The 22,145-nt window shown below is 47.4% G+C and overlaps 1 protein-coding gene across 1 annotated transcript in view; it reads left to right on the top strand.

Moving 5' to 3' along the window:
- The first annotated feature begins 2,424 nt into the window (after window positions 1-2,424).
- Window positions 2,425-22,145, top strand: part of EDC4 (enhancer of mRNA decapping 4) — a 35,548-nt gene continuing 15,827 nt past the window's right edge. The window contains exons 1-16 of the mRNA XM_037409144.1: window positions 2,425-2,575; window positions 6,723-6,879; window positions 7,970-8,081; window positions 9,243-9,342; window positions 10,772-10,961; window positions 11,979-12,126; window positions 12,666-12,770; window positions 13,703-13,812; window positions 14,397-14,480; window positions 15,008-15,103; window positions 16,131-16,233; window positions 16,708-16,888; window positions 17,633-17,705; window positions 18,149-18,240; window positions 18,895-19,091; window positions 21,318-21,406. Of these exons, the coding sequence (XP_037265041.1) occupies window positions 2,500-2,575; window positions 6,723-6,879; window positions 7,970-8,081; window positions 9,243-9,342; window positions 10,772-10,961; window positions 11,979-12,126; window positions 12,666-12,770; window positions 13,703-13,812; window positions 14,397-14,480; window positions 15,008-15,103; window positions 16,131-16,233; window positions 16,708-16,888; window positions 17,633-17,705; window positions 18,149-18,240; window positions 18,895-19,091; window positions 21,318-21,406 (1,913 nt within the window). The 5' untranslated portion in view covers window positions 2,425-2,499. The remainder of the gene's footprint in view (window positions 2,576-6,722; window positions 6,880-7,969; window positions 8,082-9,242; window positions 9,343-10,771; window positions 10,962-11,978; window positions 12,127-12,665; window positions 12,771-13,702; window positions 13,813-14,396; window positions 14,481-15,007; window positions 15,104-16,130; window positions 16,234-16,707; window positions 16,889-17,632; window positions 17,706-18,148; window positions 18,241-18,894; window positions 19,092-21,317; window positions 21,407-22,145) is intronic.

Below are 22,145 nucleotides of genomic sequence, written 5' to 3'. Positions count from 1 at the left end.
AGTATATGATATCGCTTGCTTTGGATATCCTGTGTCTGCTTGGTGGGGAAACGCTTGTGAACTTAAAGCTTGAATGGGATAGTTTTACCAGCGAGGGCAGTGCAGGCATGCCCTCAGCCGTACAACTCCTTTTTCCCTCCCTCTTGGCAGCTTTTACAACAGAGACTTCTAGCTCAGTTTTTAACATTGACAGGTTAGTTCTCAGCTGTTGTGTTTTACCAACACATGCCTCAAATAATACACAAGGATGACCACAGTCACACAGTAGTTAATGTAGTCGTGAAATCTGTTGCATTCACCATCAAAGCTAAACTGGACAGCTGTGTTTTCCTTATAGGCAGATGCACAGGATGTCAGTCTAGCACTGCCCTCCTGGAGTTGGTGTCCAGCTCTAATCCCCTGGCCAGATTTGTGCTCTACATTGCCTTTCTAGCATCACTTCATTATAATTTGAGCTGGTTGGTAGTACTGTGTTTGCTGTGCAGGGTTTTAGTGTGGTTAGCTGTCATGTGTCCTCAGCCCTGGAGGTGGTGGTATTCCACCAGGGGAGGAATTTATTAAATTTCTCTTCCCAGCATATGAGGTGGCACAGGAGCAGAATCACACTTGCTTTACCTTCAGACCTCACTAAGCTATTAGGCCCCAGTTTTCAAGGGATCAGCATGCCTCGCTGAGCTTGCCTTTAAAGTGTATATCAAGGAGAAGTGCTGGGTCCTGCACGTGGGTCACAGCAACCTCATGCAACTCAGGCTTTGGGTAGAGCAGCTGGAAAGCTGCCTGATGGAAAAGAGCCTGGGGGTGTTGGGTGACAGCTGGCTGAACATGAGCCAGCAGTGTGCCAAGATGGCCAACAGCATCCTGGCTTGTGTCTGAAACAGCGCGGCCAGCAGGACCAGCGCAGTGATCATCCCCTTGTATTCACCCCTGGTGGGGCTGTACCTCAAATCCTGTGGGATGTTTTGGGCCCTTCACTAGAAGAGGGACATAGGGGTGCTGGAGCGTGTCCAGAGGTGGGTGAAGGGGCTGGGGCACAAATCTGATGAGGAACTGCTGAGGGAGCTGGGGGGGTTCAGCCTGGAGAGCAGGGGGCTCAGGGGGATCCTTCTCACTCCCTCCAGCTGCCTGCCAGGGGCTGTAGGCAGGGGGGTCGGTCTCTGCTCCCAGGTAACAAGTGACGGGACAAGAGGGAACGGCCTCAGGCTGCGCCAGGGGAGGGTTAGGTTGGGTATCGGAAACGTTTCTTCCCTGGGAGGGAAGAAGTGTTGAAGCACTGGCACAGGCTGCCCAGGGAGGCGGTGGGGCCACCAGCCCTGCGGGTGTTTAAAAAACGCCTGGACAGGGTGCCTGGGGCCGTGGGCTAGTGGTGGCCTTGGCAGCACTGGGTTAGCGGGTGGACTCTATGGTCTTGAGGGTCTTTTCCAACCTGAACGATTCTGTGGTTCTCTCTGAACTTGGCACTTCCCTTTCTGAGACTGGCCAGGGAAGCCGCGGGGGCCTCAGGCCGGCCATTTCCCGGAGCCGGCTGCTCTGGCCGCTGAAGTGGGACAGGGCTTGCTGGGAGGCTGAGGTTGGGGCCCTCCCATCGGGTACCGAAGCGTTCCCGTACATCCCCCGCTGGAAACCCAGGGCTGTTCTGGTGCTGCTGGGGAAGTGGCGCTTGGAGCCGATGGCTGGGAGAGAGGAGCAGCGTCCGGAGCCAGAGGTTTACAGGGAGCCAGGCCCGGGCAGGTGCAGGGCTGGCCATCCCTGTGTGGGGCTGCGCAAGCCGGGGGAGCTGCTTTCAAGGGCAGTTTCAAGGGACGGTGCATGTGGCAGGCATAAGTTTAAAAACATCTGAACTGAGATTCTTTCAGGCCGTTAAACGGGACCCGCACGGTTGTCCCCTGAAATTGGTCACCTAGATCTTTCAGGGGCTCTTTTCCCCACCTTTCGCCATGCTCCCACTCCTTGCCGGGAAGACACAAACACCGCATTCCTGTATCAGCATCGGTCAGCAGCTTTGACACCCGCAGGCCACTTCTGTCGCCCCACTCATCTGCTGTCCCAGCTGTCCCCGCACCCGCGGTGAACGCGGGCCTCGGCTGAGCCGCACAGCGCGGGCCCGAGCCCGGCGGCCGGCGTGGGGGAACGGCCGAGACAGGAAAACCGGGGCGCGGGGCCGGCGGCGGTGGGAGGCTGTAACCCTCCGGAACGGCCCGGCGGAAGGAGCAAGGGCTCGCGCGCACCCTGACGCTGCCGGCCCTGGCGGGACCCCGCGAGGAGGAGGAAGGGGCGGTGGGGAAGAGCTCGCCGCCTCCCACCGCCGCCGGTCCCGGCCCTGCTGCCCGCCCCGGGGCCGGCCCGGCTCCGCCCCCGCTGCGCCCGGAACGCTGCGTCCCGGAGGAGCTTTCCGGCCGGCGCGGCGCGGCCTGGACCGGAGGCGGAAGCGTGGGTGGCGGGCCGGGCTGGGGCAGTGCGGTGGCGGCGGGCCGGGCGGCGGCGGGAAGCGAACTGGGCCCCATGGCCTCCTCCAGCATCGACATCGAGGACGCCACCCAGCACCTGCGGGACATCCTCAAGCTGGACCGGCCGGGAGGTGAGGGGCCGGGTGCGGCGGGCCTGGCCGGGGTGGGGTCACTGCACTGGGCCGGCGACCGCGCCGCCCTGCCCCGGGACTCCCCTCGGTCGCCGCGCCGGGGCCTTGCCGTGTGCCAGGTGGCCGCGTGCCAGGTGGCCGCGCTCCGGGCCCGGCCCGCTTCCCCTCGGGGCGCCGTCGACATCGGCCTCCGCCGGCAGCGTCCCGCCCAGGGTGGGGGGTCCCGCTCGGCCCTGCCGCCCTTCCCGCAGCGCCCGGTGCCGGTGGGGAGCGGTGCCGGTGGCCCGGGCTGAGCCCCCGGCCCGCGGGGAGGGCCGCGGTGGCGGGGCGGAGCGGGACCGCGGGCTGGCGCGGCTGTGGGCCTGCGGGCCCTGCCCCTGGGAGCCCGGCGGCGCTGCCCCCCAGCCGCCCCTCCCCCCCCCCCCCCCGGCCGCGGCTCCCGCCGCTGCTGCGGCGCGGTGAGTAACCCGGGGGCTTCGCTGGGCTTGGCGCGGGGGGCTGTCGGGCCCTCCGGGATCGCTGCCATCCTCACCCTTCCCGCAAACTTTTCGCTCTCCCCCTTGAAGGCGAAACGAGATTGCAAACCGCTTTCTAAAGCGCCTGCGAGTCTGCTCCTTTGACCCCGAGCTCCTCGGAGCTCTGCGGGCCCCCTCCTGCCCGCAGTGGGGAGCCGAGCCTTGGGAGCCAGCCTGTTCCTGCTCCCCCGGAGCCCCTCGCTCTCGCCCCCCTCAGAGCTTTTTGACCCTACCGTGGCATTTCATGCAAACCTGATGAGCTAATGGTCCAAAGGAGGCTGAGACCGTGGATGTTTTGCAAAAAAACCTTAGCTTCTTTGTAGAAGACAGAATTGATGCCCATGTTGCGCTCCTATTGAGGGAAGGGCAGGAATAACAGCTTTTAAGCATCCTGAGAGTTGGTACGAATGTGCTACCTCCAAAGCAACTGTCGTGTGTGCTGCCTTTTGCTTGGCCTAAAGGCTGGACGAAGGGTTGATGTGGCAGAGGTGCAGGGGCATGGGAGCAGATGGGGCAAACCTACAGGAAGTCGCCTTCGTTAATTTTACTGCCCATAGAGAAACTTACCGTTACTGGAAGTAGTCTCTTTTGTTTCTAGAGCGCTTGTGTGTTTCAAGATTACAATTCTTATAAGAAAATACATTTTTCCGTCACAGTGCAGCACTCTGTACTTGAAAGACTGAAAGGCGCAGGGATGGGGAATGCTTGTTTCACAAGCAATTTCTGAAATGAAACAATGCTTTATGGTAATGGTTGGAGTTGTTTCTGTTCTCTCAAGGTGAGAGCAGCTTTCCCCTGAAGCAGCTTCTCTTGCTGGTTGAAGCAAAGGAGTTAGTTATTTATTATTAGTTATTTATTGTTGTTTTTCTTCTCTTACTCACTCCCTTTATACCTGCTCCGTCAGCTCTAGTGCACAAGAAGGTGCTTGTTGAGAAGAAAAGGAGTAAATGGACAGTAAGTCAAGCAGTAAGGAACCTGTGGTGGTTGTTCACAGAAATCACTGCTTGGGTAAGAGCAAATAGACTTGAAGGAACTGGGCATGATAAAGTGAACAGCAAGAGTATGCATACGTTAACTGAAAGCCTCTGAAAATCCTGTTAGGATGTCAGAGGAAGGGGAAACTGGGATCCTTCAAGGCTTTTGAAAGAGAATATAAGCAGCCTCATGAAATGTATGTGTAGGTCTAGTCTTGTCTGGCACAAAGTTGCTGTGGTCAAGGTCCTCTTTAGTTCTAGTTTCTATTATACCCTGGCTTTTACTTGCAGATTTTAATACCCAGAAGAGACCAGCATGGCTTCTTTCCAACGCTATTGCCACAAAGAAGATTTTGCAGTACTAGGTGCCCATAGCTATGAGCAGCATTACATTAGTCTGGGTGCTGTCCAGGCAGGGGACAAGAAACACTCCCTGCTCTGAGGAGTTTGCAACTGTCACAATACTTTTTTAGTTGTGCTGGGTTTGGTGATAGTGGAAATGCGATCCACTGCCCTAGTCTCTCTGAACACTGTTTTCTCCCAGTTTCAGCAAACATCCATTGCTCTGTTAGCCCTTGCCATTTTTTTTTTTTTAATGCCATGTCCTCGGCAAGGTGGAGCTGCATGATCAAACTCTGGGGCACGTAGACAGACCATCAGTGCCAGCATGCTATGGAGTCCCTGCTGGGGTTGTGGGCAGGACCCAGGTTTTAACATGGGCTCACTGTTCAGTACAGAGTAGCATCCTCTGGTGCAGGTGACAGCAGGAGCAGGAAGAGTTCAGTATCTCAGCTCTGACTGCTCCTGCTTTCCTTCTCTTTGAAAAGATAATTAATACGACCTCATTTCTTTCCCTTTGAGGCCTAGATCTACCAGTCTAGGTTAACATTTTGGTTTTGTTCGTGTACCTACTAAACACTGAGCTATTTCCCTTCTTTTATACCTTCAGGATTGTGCACAGGCAGCTTGTCTGTGCTTGTCTGGCTCTCCCTAAGACAGAGTGATGGGCTAAGCCCATTCCTGAGCTTCGGTGTACTGTTCTTGTGCCCATCAGCCTCTGGGGTGTGTTTTCCTCCTTCCCTTTCCCATGGCGCAAACGTCACTGTCCTGTTGTCCATAAAAGAGAGAGATGTGAAGCATTCCTGTTGCTGCAAATAGGGAAAAGAGTGTATCACCTTTCTCTGGCAGCCTGGATGCTTTTTCTGTAGTGGATATTTTCCTGCTCTTGGTTGCAAAGGATAAATTGCAGTTGATGGAAGGAGCTGCAACTGGACAAGCACCCACCATATGCTATAGGAGTAAGGGGTGCATCTTAATGCTGCAGTAGCAAGCACAGCACAAATGTTAGGTGGTTACACAGGATCGCGTTTGCTGGCCTTGAAGTTTCTTCATGCTGTGTGAGTGCTGCTTTCTTCATGCAGTGCAGGTAAACTGAGGTGAGTGCCCAGATGGTCTCTGCGTCAGGATACCCTGTTGCTGCACAGGCTTTTTGTGGCCATAGCATAGTCGCTGATTTAATGGCTGTTCATAAACAGGCAAGTTTTAAATATAGTTGCAGTTATTTCTGTAGGCGGCAGCACTCATCCTGGTACACTAAAGCCTGTTTGGTAACTGAAAGCTTGCCTTGCGTTCAAAGGACATACCTCTTGCCCCCAGTTACATTTGGGTTTGTTACATGTGAGAGTAGTAGTGGAGCTTCTGGTCCTGGGAGCAGCCATTTTGCAATGGCAACAGCTCCACAGCAGTTGTTACCTGGCAACAGTATATGAAATTTCAGTTTTCAAAACCAGTGAAAATTTCAAGCGAGGATTTTGTTGAGACACGAGGCTTTGACTTCACTGTGCTGATGTGTAAGTGCAGATGGAGTGGGCTTGTGCTCTATGTACCTTGCTAGTGAAACAGAGGAGTCTCCTTCACCACCTCTTGCATCTGGTCCTTCTAAAAGCCTTCAGAAGGTATGGAGGCCACCAGGCAACTTGTGCTAGGCCAAATATATGAAGTCAGGGCACGTGCATCCTCAAAGCACAGCTGAAACTCTGAACGAATAGTTGCTTTATGTAGAACTTGAGTGCTGTAAACTTCTATGTCACTAATCAACCAAGGGAAAAATGCAGGAATTGCCTAGGGACAGCTGCGTAGTTCCATAGCCAGTGGACTTTGAGGTCAGGTCTCGCACTCAGAAGCCAGTTTTGGAGTAACAAATTTAGCATTTCCAGCCAACCCCAAGTGTTGCAACGAGCCGCTGTGTTGCTGGACTTCGGAGATCTCTCTGCAGATGTGAGGGTTAGAAATGACCTTTCAGGAACCTTTTGATCTGGTACTTGATTCAGGAAATCTGAATTACCAGCTTAGTCTTTCTGATCCAAGACTATTTGATCCTCCTCGAAGCTGGTCAGTTCCTTGTACCTGTTCTTGGGTGTTTTTCTGGTCTGCTGGGATTGCTTGTGCAAGAACAGAGCTGTGACTTCACTTGTTTGTGTTTCTTACATGGGAGGTCTCTCACGCATCGTTTTTGGAGAATACTTTTCCCAACTAATTCAGTGTATTCTGCCTGGCAGACCAGTAGAACCTGACAGAACAGCCTGGAGGGAGTGTATTTCACTCAGTGCTATTTCTTTTAAATAGATGTTGTGCACAGTTGGCCATGCTTTTCCCTAGGTTCGGTGAATGAGAACCGGAGACCGTCAAATTCCTATAACGGAGACCTGAATGGACTGCTGGTGCCTGATCCCATTGCAGCTGGAGATGGACCTTCTTTGGCTAAGCCGGCGCATCGCAGCATTTCTCTGGGAGCCCTGCAGGAGAAACAAGTCATGTAAGTTTTGTCGAAGAAAGGCTGAGTGTGAATAGGAAAACGATCGAAAATGAGTTCTGGTTAGCCTGGACAAGCACGCTGGGAATCTGAAGAGTTTTACATCGAGTTCAGGTGACAGCTGTGAGTCAGTGCTGCTGGTCAGAGCTTTTGTAGTTTTTGTGAGGCTGGTGTGTGGAGCCTGCCATCCTTCTGCTTAGGAAGTGCAGAATATTGGCAGAGCTGTTTGGAGAGAAGGGGAGCAGAACTAGTCGCATGGCAGACATTGTAAATAAGGTTGGAGGTAAATTAGCAGGGCTCTGGGTGAAACGGCATTCTCAGTAGACCTCCAGCTGGACTCCTTCAGGGACCCAAGGTACCTGAGGGTAACTTTTACCAGTTCGCAGTATGGTAGACCTTGTGCTTGTCGAAGTATTGCTGTCCGCATGACATAAAGCAGGACAAATGATCCTGAGCTGGATTTCTGTCTAACTCTTTGCTGAGTTGTGCATACACGTCAATGCATTTTGGCCAATACTTGTGCTTTTACTGCTTATATGCAAGAGAACATATGCATATAGAATACTTTGGATTTGTCATGGGAGTAATAACACAAATCCACATCAGTCTAATTAGTATAATGCTTGGCTTCATGTGCTGACTCTTAACATTAGAGCTCGTGTAAATAGCTTTTGTTTGGGTTCTCTGGTCATAGTTTTGTGAGAGGCTGCTGTGAGAACCACGAGCAGCATGCACTGTGGTTGATGAGGTTCAACTGACTGACTTTGGTCTCTTTGCACCTTCCAGTGTTGGGTCGTAGTCAAGGCTACTTTAACCAAATGTAGGTCTGTGCTCAAGTCATATGGACTGGAGGATTTTAAGCTGAAGAAACTGGGTGCTTGGCACTGACAAACCTGTGACACATGGAGAAAGGAGGGTCTTGACTGAAAGTAGATTCTCTTTTCAGTTGTTCAGCTCAGACTTCCTGGATGCACAGATACTCCTGCATTGGTGTTAAAATTACGAATAGCAAATATCTGACCTCTTTTCGCTTCCTGTGACTCCTGTCTGATGGTGAATTTTTTTTACCTCCCCCTTTTGTTTTTCTTAAAAGCTGCCTTTCAGGTGATGACAGCTCCACTTGCATAGTGATATCAGCAAAAGATGTGGAGATAGTGGCCAGCAGTGATTCCAGCATCACCAGTAAGGCCAGAGGGAGTAACAAGGTAAGGAGCAAGAGGAAAGCGTAGTTCTGTGGTTTTGGGGATTTTTTTGGGTCATGTGAGCTCATGCTTGAATATTTTTAAACAGCAATTACTGTCCCTTTTCCTGTGTTATAGGAGCTTTAAATTAAGTAGAAGTTTGTCAAAGAGCTTAAAGAGGGGCAAAAATTTGGAGTGGTGTCTTGTCAGTGGTTGTTACTCTTATTTCAGAATCTGGCCAAGTTATCCTCTAATTTTCAGGAATAAGTCCATGACCTAAGCTGTAGATTCACGGGAAGGTGTCATTCCTTCACAAGCAAGCTTTTCCTGCTGTTGTTTCTTCACTGGAAGGTCTTCACAGTGGGGGGCGTTTGGGAGAACCGAAACAAAAATTCTTCATGGTTTGCTAGCTTCAGTCCTGCTGAGGGCTCCACCCAGCAGATCCAACATGCAGAAGAACCAATATGCTGATACCAGAACTAGTGCTGTAGCAGAATACTAAGACATGCTCAGAAGAAATGCTAGGCATTAGGAGAGAACGCTCTGGTCTTCATCTTCTTGGCCCTTTTCCATACTATATCATTTTTTTCCTTAATGTGCAGTGAATTAAGGGACCACAGAGATAGTAAATAAATACTGTACCATGTTAATGTACTGTACACTGTTTTTTGTAGAAAATTCTGAAGATAAAAATGACAGGGAGGATCACTGCTGTAATTTCCATAGTATTTCTTAATTCTTTGCTCAGAGATACCAAATAAGACCAGACTCTCAGTTTCTTGGAAAGCAGTATTAAAACTATGCAAGTGCCTATGCAGCAAATATGTTTCTGTATTTCAAAAAAAGTTTCTAAGAATGAGAATCCTGACACTAATGCTAATGAAGAGATAAGGGCTGCTTTGCTGTAGTTGCAGGGTAGCGTGGTGTTCTGCAGCATGACAAATCCATTGCAAGAAGGCATGCGCTCCATGAAAGGAGACATTCATCAGCCTCCAGAAGTTTGAATGTTCAGGGCTCTGCTACCTGGCATTCAAGTGCAATTCTCCTTACCAACTGGTGCTTCTAACAGTTCCCTATTAAACATTACAGATCTTCCCTGGAGAAAATTGTATATTTGGCAGGTTTATTGCAGGAAAAAGTTAATTCCAGACATTTCTCATGTTTTGTTTTCTTTCTCCTGAGCAGGTGAAAATACAGCCTGTTGCTAGATATGACTGGGAGCAGAAATATTATTATGGCAATCTGATAGCTGTTTCAAACTCTTACCTGGCTTATGCCATTAGAGGTGAGATACCTTCTCTGTCTTGGATGTGATTTGTATTATTTTGCTCTGTGTATCTCTAAAAGAGGCAAAGTTTGCATCAGAAGAAGGTAAATGTCAGTAATTGAAGCACATCTTGCAATACTCGGAGTGCTGTTGACTATATTGGTTTTGCTGGACAGTAAGCTGATGTTCCGATTAGTCCTCTAATTAAATATTTCTGCTGCAAACAAGCTTCTCTGTAGCTAAGCACAGAAACAGCCCTGCCTGTGGTAATTTGAGCAGATAAATGTTTGCGATGGATTTGCTTGCATAAATTTAGAGTTGAGTTTAAGGCTAAATATAGAGGAGCCAAAGAGCAATGCATATGCAGTGTATTTTGCAATAGAAAGGGAGAGAAGAGCAGAACAATGCAGGGAAATACTGTTTCATAACATATATGAAACAAATGAACACTTAGTCATCTGCAATGTCTCTGTTCTCATATAAGCACATAGTGTTTAGAGCTCAGTCAGCTCTTTCCTTTCTTCTCAGTTCTAGCCCCCTTTCAGTTTGTCTGGCCTTTTATGAAATCTACAACTCTGCTACTGTGTTTTTTTTCCTAGCTGAGATTATTTTAGAGCAGCTTTAGGGTGTCTCACCCTTTTAAAAAGTATTAAAGCTTGGGTGCAGTAACACTCTGGAAAGCTGAGTGGTCTGCTAGGGCTGGCGTGGGCATCAAGAAGTGGAAGCAATATGGTCTCCAGAAGATTGCCTGTGCCACAGTGACGTTTGTCTGAAATGGGGAAGCTTTGCTTGGGGTGTGTGTGCTCTAAAGCATGTTCTTTTCAGTAATGCAAGCCAAAAGCAGTGCTTTTTGCCAGGTGAATGTTTATGATTTTTACATTCCCCTTACAGAACATGTATTTGAGCTAGCTGCCTCTCAGTGACTCTTTTTCTCCGGTTACTGCAAATGAAAATGCAGTTAAAACTAATTCACTGTCACTGAAGGTCAGCCTTGGAGGTTTGGAAGCTTTATCATGAGCTTGGGCTAAAGATTTAGGCCTTACATTAGTGAAGGCATCTTTCATGAGGCTAACCCTGGGTATTATGGGAAGTCAATTTCTGTTGCGTTCTTTTCAAGTAGAACAACTTAGAATTTGTGGTGCTTGAGAAACAGAAGATAAGGGGAATTAAGCTTCCCTTAAATACACTGCCCCTTATAGGGGCAGGCAAAGTCCTCCTTGATGCTGCCGTTCCAGTCTTTGCGCCAAATCTGAGAAGTGCAGTGAATATTTGTGCCTGTGTTGAAAGTGCTTGTTAACGTGGTACCTGTTGATATGGGTTTTCAGAGTGCTGCCTGTGGCAGCTGACGGCAGGATGGGCGCTAGAAATGCTGACGGTTGGGAGCAAAGGCAGTCCTGCGGGGAACCACACAGATCAACGGTGACTTCTCCCTCTGTCTTTTCTGCAGCTGCCAGTAATGGCTCCGCTATGGTGCGGGTGTTGAGCATCAGCACTGCTGAGCGGACCTTGCTGAAAGGATTCACAGGTGGTGTGGCAGACCTGGCTTTTGCTCATCTCAACTCCAACCAGCTGGCATGCCTGGATGAGGCTGGCAACCTTTTTGTCTGGCGCCTGGCCATGGATAAAGAAAAGATCCAGTATCTTGTCAGAAGATATGCTCATATGCGTCTTTGTGTGGTAGTTAATGTGAATACAACCTCCAAACTGCAACTTATTTGTAGCCTTTCCAGAATAGCAGCTTGCAGGGGGAAGGTCAATAGTTCTGCCCCTTCCAGAGTATCAGTCACCCTGTGCCTGTATTCAGCCCAGTTATTACTTGAAATGGCATGTAACTTGAAATTCTAGGGCTGACGTGTTGGTGTTCCTTTCTGGTCCAAGCAAAAACAGAAGTGTCAGTCTGTGTTAGCTGGCCTTGCAGATGGGTGGTGTTACCTCAACTGTGCGATGGTTTTTTACTCACATTTGTCTAGCTCTTTTCTTAGTTACTTTTCTGGGGAAGAGGACGTAATAGTTCCTTCCCACTCACTATCTTCCTTCCAAACCTTCTTCTGGTGGTTCTGAAATTTCAGTGTTTCATTCATTGCCCTAAATCTTTGCCTTTTAATTGCTAGGAGTGACTGCTTAGTACTTTTGGGAAGCATGTCAGTCTGTGGGATATGTCATTGTAGGTTGTGGCTTCTGAATTTTAATTGTATACCATCACTTCAAAAGCAACTGGAGCAAAGGCAGTAGTAGTTGTTTAAGGTCTGATCTGTAGGGGTGGACTAGAGCACTCAGCCTGGGGCAGTGTGTTAGCTTTCCTGTCTTTCTGTGGTAGTGTTGTGACACTAGCTGAAATCAGTTAATCTATCCACCAGCAGTTGCATGGATTGCACATTCAGATGTGGCTGTGTGCCCCTGTTGTGCTTACCCTGTCTGCAGCCTGCAAGAGAAAATTATGAGACTTAACCTTTGGAAGCTTAACCTCTTCTGCCAGCAGAGAAACGGTAGCTTGTCTGCTTTCTTAGCAGAATCCTTTTACCTAGTTTCATTTGAATCAGTGAGCCAAAAAATCTTGAGGTTTTACAGTATTTAAGAGGGCCAAGCCTGAATAGGTTATTGCTGAGCATTAATAACACAGCCAGAATGTTACATTTCTTAACCATGGTGATCAGAGAGGAGATCTTGGTTAACATCAAGCGACCTGAGAATACACCCTTGAACACCTCTCGACGAATCATCTGGTGCCCTTTCATTCCGGATGATAATGAGGAGAGTGGTGAAGAGGGAAGTCAGACGTTGGCATTGTTGCATGAGGACAGGGTAAGGAAACCCTATTCTTGAAACATTGTCCCTTATTACCATTAGCAGGAGAGAATCTAATGAAGGAAAGAGCTCATATGGTTAGGGTTGTAAAGGCTCCTGTCTAGTCCATGTTGAGGATCCTCCCTAATATGAGATGTGGGATTCTTCTCCTCTGAGGAGAGGTCATACTGATCTTTCTTTGGGCCTCAGGAAGATGGAAAGTGATCATTTCTGCTCGCCATCAAATAGCCAGGACCACTAGAAACAATGTGGAGGGCCAGAGGCATTGCTCTTCTGTTGAGGCTGAGCCAGTATGTAGGGGAGGGAGGGGGCTTGGAGCAGCAGCCACAATTGCCAAGAGCAATTCCCTGCATTTATGTATGGCTGGATGCCAGGAATCTAATGGCCAAATTGGGTGAAAATGGGAAGGTTTATGTCACGTACTTGCCGTTGGGCTGGTATGTCAGGATATGAGATAGTGGATCTAAAAAAATCTCCACTGGATCAGACCAGTAGTTGTGGAAATAAACCTGTGTGCCTGCATGTTTGTTTTCCAGGCAGAGGTGTGGGATTTGGACCTTATCCGAACGAACAACAGCTCCTGGCCGGTGGAGGTGCCTAGCATCAAAGAAGGCTTCATCGTAGTGAAAGGCCACAGCACGGTAGTAAAGCTTTTTTTTTTTTTCTTCTTTTTTTCTTCACTGCCATCACACAGGTCATCGCTGAGGTTTTCTTTGTGTCCTGGTGTCTCAGGAGCTCTAGTTCTTAGGATGGTTGGCTGTAAAAAAACCAACCCAGTTTCTTACTCACCCACACTATCACCCACAACCTACTGGCTCTGTGCACATGCTGTTGGTAAGTAACCTCTGTTTAAGGAGCTGAGGTGAATGTGTAGTCATTTGCTTTGAAAATGGCTCTTGGAAAATCTTACCTGTGTTTCCAAGGGCCTGTTTGACAGCCTGGGCTGTATTTCAACTGTCTTGTTGTATCTCCTGGTAAATGGCACACTTAACAATGCTGTGGTTTACTGCTGGATAGGAAGGAGATAATTAAGCCCGGTGTCAACTTTAGTTTTTCTATGATTTCTCCAGTGACTGTAGTTCTAGATGTGAATGCAGTGGACCAGGACTGCAGCTGAGTATCCAGTAGGCAATATTTTGAATATAAAAGAAACAACTGGAAAGAGTCCAGTTTTGCTTCTTGAACAGGATGATGACAAACTATTTTTATCGCTTAGATGAAACAATAATGATTGTGAAAAGCCACAAGATCCTAAAAGAAAACGAACTGCGTTCATAACATGAGTAACTGTAGGAACAGTAGCAGCACAATCTGTTGTACTTAAACTTGCTGTCCGGAAAAGGTGATTGTTATTATTACCAAAAAAAAAAAAAAAAAAAAAAGTCCTGTCAGTTCTTCTGTGAAGGGTTAAGCTGTCTAGTGATGTGTCTGTCGGAAATCGTTCTGATCTCCTGCACTATTGGACTGTTAGTCAAATTCCTGTTTGAAGAGAGTAGTCTGTCTTCCTGTGAAATAAAAAAAGCTATATAATGACTTTTCTGTGTCTTCCCTCTCCCCCTACCCCTCTGTGTAGTGCCTCAGTGAGGGAGCACTTTCTCCGGATGGAACTGTGTTGGCCACAGCAAGTCATGATGGTTTTGTCAAATTCTGGCAGATCTATATTGAGGGGCAAGATGAGCCAAGGTAACTGGAGAATTAGAAAATGAAGGATCTTGGAACTGAGAGCAGCAATTTATCTGTGAGAATTTCCTTGTTACAGAATCTTCTGTGATGTTAATTCTCAGGACATTATAAAGATACAGGGTGAATGTTTGTAAAGTACTTTGTTGCTGAAGAGCTGTATCGATGACTTTCGCACAAGGTTTGGTGAGCTTAGGGAAAAAGCAAAGAGCTGTGTCTGGAAACCAGAGTTCTGTGCTTTGCACAGGCTGTAGCCAGACTCTTTTGCACTGTCTCTGTAAATGCAGAAAGCTACTCTGAGCTGTTCCTCTCGATGCTGACTTCTTTTATGTATTGCACCCTGGTTAAAACACCAAACCAAATGGCAACATGTGATTATATTTATTTTTTAATCACAATTTATGTCTGCATGGGCTATGATGTCCTTATTTTATATAAGCCTGTAAACAGCTACAAGTTGGTAACACTTGGTGGCTGCTGACTTAATGCTGCCTTTGGACAAGGAATAATGTGTTCAGTGCCCACCTCTTGTCTTCCTCATTTACCACTCCCTGCACACTTGGATGTTTTCTCTGATTCTTTCCCAGGTGTCTTCATGAGTGGAAACCCCATGATGGTAGGCCTCTTTCCTGCCTGCTGTTTTGTGACAACCATAAAAAACAAGACCCAGAGTAAGTTCCAAATCCAGTACTTGAAGTATCAAAGTTTGGTAGTGTCTTCTAACTCTACCTTTGGAGGGTTCCTTGTAACCGCATGGTACTTGTAAAAGTTTAGCTTTGTGGCAGGAGCAAGTCCTGTTCCCTTTGTAGTCAATTTTCTAGGGATGGAGAAATAAATAAGGCTCTGGAGCACAGCCTAAAGTGACCTTAATCTTAGTGTCAAGTCCATGAATAAATTGATGAGTCCTTTCAGATGTGTGGTATGGTCGGTTTGAACCAGCCTGCTACCCTCCAAATTCAACTGCAGTTGGTTAAAAGAATAGCTTTTTATTTTTATTCTTTCTTCAGTCAGTTGTGGCCTTAAGGTTCTTGAGAGCTGTAGTGGTTTCTAATCTCCCTCGGAAGCAGAAGTTTTCTGCAAACTTTAGGATGCAGTTGGGCAAAATCAGCTATGGGCAGCTTGTGAGGAACTTTTCTGTGAAATGTCCATATCGGAAGGACCATATCTTTAAGAGAACTTGTGTCTGTTGTGCTTGCAGGGTTCCCTTCTGGAGATTTCTCATTACAGGAGCAGATCAGAACAGAGAACTGAAGATGTGGTGCACTGTGTCTTGGACCTGTCTGCAAACTGTCCGGTAGGTGTTGGTGTGCCAGCTCCTGTGAAGGGTTGGGCTTACTTCGAGCAGTGGATTGTAACAAAGGTCTCAAATTCCAGGTATACTTAATTTACAAAGGTGGTCCTTGATCTCCGAAGGAGTCTACTCTAGCCCCAGGTAGAGGCACCTCCTGTGCCAGCCTGACCTGTGTTGAAAGCTGTCAGGGCTGTGGCAGACTGTAAGGTCGACCTTCAGCGAGGCCGGGGAGGTTGATACTTCATACAGTCTCCTTGGTGTTACTGAGACCTGTTGGTTTTGCTTTGTTCCATAGAGTATAGACATACCTGCAGCATGAGGAGAGGCATTCCAAAACTGCACACCTTGAGTGCTTTCTTCTGTAAAAATAGTAGATATTCAATGAGCAGTCTAGGATCTTTTCCTATTACTGCTTTTTCTGATTTAAATTATGAGGAGCTGTTATGTTGACAGAGCTGAAGCAATTGTACAGGGATTATTTGCTGAGCCGTATAGGTCCAGAAATTCAAATTCTGCTTTAGTCCATTTCTTCACTCAGCTTATGTTCCCTAATTTTAGGTTTCTGCTGGTGGGTCATGGCCTGTCTGATGACATGAATGCTTAAGGCCATATCTGAATTGTCCTCTTAAAGCAAGAAGAATATGGCATACAGCCGAGTGCTGCTTTTTCTGCCTCATACTACAGAAGGTCAAAAACCTGTAGAAGAGTTATTTTGTTTTGGTGGATTTTTGTTTTTAAATCTGTAGCATTGGCTTTTGTCCTCCTATGAATGTGGGACATGTCATCTTTCATATAAATGTTCAGAATCCATAACTTAATCCTATTGTGTGATCTCTCTGCTGGTCTCTCAGCTGAAGTCAGCACTGATTTCTGCAATGATGTTTTAGTTCTAGTGGGTGGTTGCACTGTAATATGGCTGTAAACTTTTGAAGATACATATTTTTTTAAATGCAGATTCATAGCAGTTGTTCTAGTTGTGCTAATCTACCTTGCTTTCTTCACCTCCCGTCCCTCTTATTTATGGATCTAGCTTTTCTCCTGACATCTTCAGCTCCATGAGTATTCTTCCCAGCCTGAAAGTCTGCCTGGATCTCTCTGCTGAATATCTGATACTGAGCGATGTCCAGAGAAAAGTAGGTGGTTCATTTTGTTGCTGGCTGTGTGGGTGATGGTAACAGGAGAAACGGCCTTCTGTGTGGCTGGTTCTGCTGCCTAGGTCTAGGATTTGCATGTTAATAGCTAAAAATGTAGAGATTGGCCTCAGCTATTTCACCATAAGATGACAAATGTAACAATTCATCTGATTAATCCTGAGGAGCCTTGAGCAGTGTCTCTCACCCTTAAGTAAAGCTCTCATTTGGAGACACCTGTGTCTGGCACAGTAGGATTGAGTTCCTGATCAACATTGGCTCAGATGGGAGTGTGCTTATTGTGGTTCTCTTGGGTGTTCTGTTTCAAATTCAAATGGCCCAGACTTTGTTCCTCGTATTATTTCCGTTGTCCCAAACCTAGTTCAGGGGCTAGGCTTTGTAGCCCACACACACACATACATGGTCTGCTCTGAAAGTCTGAAAGTCTGAAAGACTTACTGTTTCTGATCCTTCCAGGTTTTGTATGTGATGGAGCTGATGCAGAACCAAGAGGAGGGCAAGGCTTACTTCAGCTCCATCTCAGAGTTCCTCCTCACCCACCCAGTCCTCAGCTTTGGCATCCAGGCAGTGAGCCGCTGTCGGTTAAGGCACACTGAAGTGCTCCCAGCAGAAGAGGAAAATGACAACTTGAGTGTGGGTAGGTGATGAAGAGAATTGGGCTGCTGTGAGGTCAGGATTTCTTTCTTTGATGGTTCTGGCTTTCCTAAGAAAGGCCGGTCTCTTCTCCCAAGTAACAAGCGGTAGGGCACTGATACGGGTAGCAAGTCAGGAGCAGACTGCGACTGAAACTTCAGGTCCCTGATTGGTGCTCATGTGATTAGGACAATTTGCATAGGAATGCCAATTAATTTTTTTGTGGGGAGTGAGGTTTATCTTTTCTTGTTGGCCTGCTTAGCTTTGGTGAGACTGGTACAGGGTACTGAGTGAATGTTGTCAGTGTTGGCTGATGGGAAGTCATCGCAGAGTTCTTCATAACTATAGTTGTCTACAACCGGGAAGGATGTTTGAGCCCTGTTCCGAACTTCTGTTTGATATAAGCTAGTGTGTCTCCAAATATATCCAACTGGTCACTGCAACAGCCAGTCGAGGCAGTTCCAGACCTCAGCTTCTTCCTTTTTACCTAGTGAAGTATCTTTTATTCTCAAGCCCCTCTTCCTTGAGGCTTATTTGGCTGGATTACAGCAAATGTGATTGTTGTCACACTGAAAAGTAAAGGGAGTGTAGGATATGTTTTTTCCTTATCAGGGCAAATTCGCCTCTGAAGTGGAGAAGTTACAAAGCTGTATCATGCTGGTTCTCTGCTAGTTCATTTGCTATGATGGTTTTCTAGTACTTTGCAGTTCCCTTCCAACTTCATGTTTTACTTTTGTCTCGCTTCCAGAAGGTGCTCAGGGAGCTGGGGCTGTTGAATCAGCAGCAGGCGTGCTGATAAAACTCTTCTGTGTGCACACCAAGTAAGTACGTGTAGTAGCTACCATGGGCAGCTGTCCATGGCTGTCCTAATCCTGCACTGACCTGTAGAAACTTAACTTACAGGTTCCTTTTGCTTGTAACAAAAATTACTTGGACCCATAGAAACTTGTAGCTGTGGTGTGTTCAGTGTTGCCATACCAGGAAGTAGCCTTGCATGGTGCTGTGGCAAGCTAGTAGTATTTTTGTTGCCATGAGTAAGCAGTGACTTAAGAGTTGTGCTCGTGCTTAAGTGCTGAGGAAGCATCTTTCTAATACCCTGGGTGCCAGAACTGGGAGATGCAGCTGAATGAGTATCAGCTTCTCCGCTTCTGTTTCAGGCAGTAAACACTAAAGCATATTCCAAGAGAATTGGTTCTGTGAAATCTGAGTCTTAGAGTTCTTTCGGTGATTCATAAGCTAATCAGAGATGCCTGTTTTTTTGCAGAGCCCTACAGGATGTGCAGATTAGATTCCAGCCTCTTCATAGCCCTGACATGAGTGCCTCCATGCCTTCCCATGGCTCTCATGAGGAGTTTGGTGAGCATTTGTGTTAAATTGATCTTCAGTGTTGCTGAGCCTTTAAAGGTTGTTGCGGGGGTAGCAGGAGGGCAGCTGTAGGTGCCTCTTTGTAATAGAGTGGTGTCATTGCATAAAGAGTTCTGAATATGGACTGGCTACGAGGCAGGCCACCTGACTAGAGCCTGGTATAAGTATGGAGCATGGGGACATGTTAGGCTAGCAGTGCTAATGCTTTGTGCACGCTTGAGTTCACCTTCCTAGGTGATTTGGCACTTGTGCCAGGAACTTGATGTTTGCCTCTTGTCAGGTGGAAGAGATGAGAGTGACAGCAGAGCTTTGGGAGCAGAGCGGACTGGGCTGCATGTAGTGTGCTTTTTCAGTTTATTCACCATTCTGGGATGTGGCTGTTAACTGGCCTTGCGTTTAGGGAAAAAAGGAAGCTTGGATCACTTATTATCAAAGCCTGATAAAATCTACTCTTTAGCCTACAAGAGTAAGCATAACACAGGATTTGCTTTCTCCTAAGCTTTGACTAGGATGTTGCAGTGGTTTTGCTTGGTCTTTTTGGAATCAAGTATGGCTGGCAATGGCCTAAGTTTGTATACCTTGTGGAATTAAATCTTCAGCTTTTGGGGAAGATGCTGTAAATCTTTTGTATTTCTCCTTTGAAAGCCTTTCCAGACCACATGGCTGATCTGAGCACAGAAGGGCTGGGATCTGAAAAAGGATCGGTGCATGGCTCTCAACCAGACCTGCGGCGCATTGCTGATCTGCCTGTACCAGCAGACTTCCTTTCTCTCTCAAATGATGCCAAACCTAAGCTGATGACTCCAGATGCATTCATGACACCAAGTACATCTCTTCAACAGGTAACCAGAGATCAGCACTGATATTGGTGGTACCAGGGGTGGGTTTGGATTTTGATACTTTTGGGAACTTTTTCTAGGCCATAGTAGCTGATAGGCTATGCTAGCTGAATGCAGAGCAGACAGGAAACACTGTGCATGTGACCAAACTTAGTAAAGACACGCTGGCAAATCTGAAATGCTAGGCTGACCTAAGCTTGTGTTGCAAGTGCTGTGTGTTGCTGCAAAACTGCTGATGTAGCTGTGTTGTGTAGAAATACAGGTTTGCTAAATAACTGCGTTTACGCTTGGAGACTGCTCTTACTGGTTTACCTGTGGTGTTTGGGGTTTTGATAGTAACTACAGTGGAAGACAATATGCCATCTCTGCACATCCTGTCTGATGGGATCTTGTGGGGAATGCATGCCAGAAATGATCAGGTAGGTGGAAGGGACTGTAACATCTTCTGCATGAGATCTGCAAATTGTTAATCCAGAAGCTTGGTGGGTTTTTTCCGAATCTAACACAGCAGACCTTAACTTGTACAGAAAGCTCAGGGGTTTTGGTATCAGGAAGCATGTGAACCATTCCTTAAGATTTGGAGATCTCTGCAAAGGATAACAGCATGTCTTGGTGAAGATTCATAAGCATTTAGTCCTCAGTGGAGCTCTGATAGAGCAGTCAGAAAACATATAATTCGTCTTAATGCTCCATCATGTGTGTGGCCAGCACTGCTGGGCATTTCCAGACACTGTCTGGCACTGACACTGTGCATCTGTCTAACTCAGTGCAGGTTTCTGCTCCCCTTCTTGGCTATGCCAACAAGCAGAAGTGCAGGAGCTTGCTGTTTCTTGGCCACTCTGCATCCCAGTGTCATAATAGTTTGTCTTAAACCCACTCAGATATTGTTGCTTTGTAGCCTGCTTCTGTGCCTTTGTACTGAATCGCTGTACTGGATTTGTAACTCTGTAGTTTTCTCCATGTGCTTTTAGAATGGGAGTAGACATAAATTAAAAAGTATTATTTAAAGTGCATCCTTTCAGAAAAGTGATCTGCAACTTAATGACAGGGTGTGTATTCCAGTGGTGAGAAGCTATGTTGTTTGTTTTCTTTGCCTCCCTGTGAGAAATTAACTGTCAGCAGTTATTTGCTGTGCTGATACAGTTCTTAGAGGCAAGGAGGAGAGTGTGAGCAGCACTCCACGTACACATCATAGGGCAGGGCTTCCCCCTCCAACGCATGGTTGTCACCACAGCTTGAGCATGTACTGGAGGAGCCTGGATGAGGATAGACAGCAGAGGAAGATGGGCAGAAATGGAGTTTATGCTGACTTGACTAATGAGAGTGAGCCACCCTGGTGACAACTTGGAGAACAAAGAATAAATTAAAATCCTCCTAACGGTTTTAATGTTGCTGGCAAAGTTGCTACATGCAGGAGTTATTTTTGTGCCTGAGGGTGGGTAGCCTTCCCAATGCAAAGATGTCCCAAAGGAGCAGAAAGATGGTTGCACATACTGTTTGCTACAAGGAGCACCTTATTCTGTAGTTTAAGCTGTTTAGTTTAAACCTGGCACTTCACTGCTACCTGCTTCATGGCAGGCTTTTTCCTGCTGGACCCAGGACCTGGGAGCACTGTAGGGTGGACATCGCCCTGAGTTCACTCTCTGCTGTAAGCACTGTCAAGTGTAAGAAGCCTGGCCACACTGGCTTTCCCAGCTGAGCACTTGTGTGTTTATCTTGGTGTTCTCTGTAGGTGTTTTTTGGTAGCCAGAAGCAGTAGTGGGGGCCAGCATATCCCATGTGCTCTACACTGCTAGCCAGCTAAGCTAGAGGCATGATACCTCTTCCTGTGCATTGGAGCATTCTACTTCCATGCATCAGTCCAGCAGTGCAGGACCTAAACCCTATACAGACTCTGGCCTCACAAGTGGCAACAGACCTTGACCAGAGCAGTCAAGGTCAAAGAACGAAGTGGGGACCTAGTGCAGAGCCCTGCAGAGTGCCACTTTGTTTTGGGAGAGCAATTCCTCAATAAAAGTAGTCATGGTCCACGTGATGAGGATGTATTGGGGTTTGCCTTTGACCAGCGTCTAAACACCCTAGCAGTACAACTTGACCTATATTTTTTTTTTCTATTCCTCTTCACCGAAGACTCTTCAGCAGTTCTTTTGGAGCCAGCGTTCTCAGGTGACGTTCTGCTGTTGGACTCTTCTGTCACATCCCGACAAAAAACTGTGTGTTTTCTTGCAGATCGCTGTATCTCCAGGCAGCAGTGTTAGTTCCCTGACTGCAGTCACAGCCATGAGTAGCACTTCTGTCGCAGACGCCTCCATGCCCAGGTAAATAGCATGTATGTTAAAGAATATATCTGCAACTGAGCTGATACAGCCCTTCAGGGTGGCGTGGAGCTGTAGTGTATCTTGTAGGAGAGGAGACTGTAACCAGAGTTAGAAACTGGCCTGAGTCCCAAAGTCCCTACACAGGCAACTGTTTGCATCTCTAATGCAGCTTTTGGAGCGTGCCTGTTGTCATTCAAGGGGCCAACAATAGTGTTTCATTTGTGCCTCAAAGGGTTTCTCTTACTGCATCTCAGTTTTGTTGCTTTACATGCTTCTCCCAAAGGGCTGTCATTGTTTACAGGTAAGAGAACACTGCAGCCACCAAGGACAGGGAGATAATTGGGACTGTTAGGAAAAATCTTACTAGTGTCACTAGTGGGTTGGGCTGCCTAACCAGTGAAAACTTCACTTTGGGGGGCTGGGAAAAGGACAGAGACCTATCCTGTAGTGTCCTCGATCTCCCTAAACTCTGTACAGTGTGCACTGAAAGTATAACCGGTCCCTTCTCTCACTGACGCTTGGAATTCCAAGAGATTGCGATGCCCCTCTCTTTTTGTGTTTTTTGATTTGGTGGGTGGGTTGTTTTTTTTTGTTTCCACCTGGTATCTCTTTGGGCTGGATGGGGACTAGGAGATGCAGGTGTTAGTTGACAGGGAGTAGCTGACTGTGGTGGAAAAAGCAAGGGCTTGAAGAACACTAGTGAAGTTTGGGTTGGGCTCCTCCTTTGATCCCATCTCCT

The sequence above is a fragment of the Falco rusticolus genome, chromosome 15, assembly GCF_015220075.1.
Source record: "Falco rusticolus isolate bFalRus1 chromosome 15, bFalRus1.pri, whole genome shotgun sequence".
Lineage (NCBI taxonomy): Eukaryota > Metazoa > Chordata > Aves > Falconiformes > Falconidae > Falco > Falco rusticolus.
The sequence above is the reverse complement of the archived record's forward strand: the minus strand, read 5'-3'. Positions and strand labels throughout refer to the sequence as shown.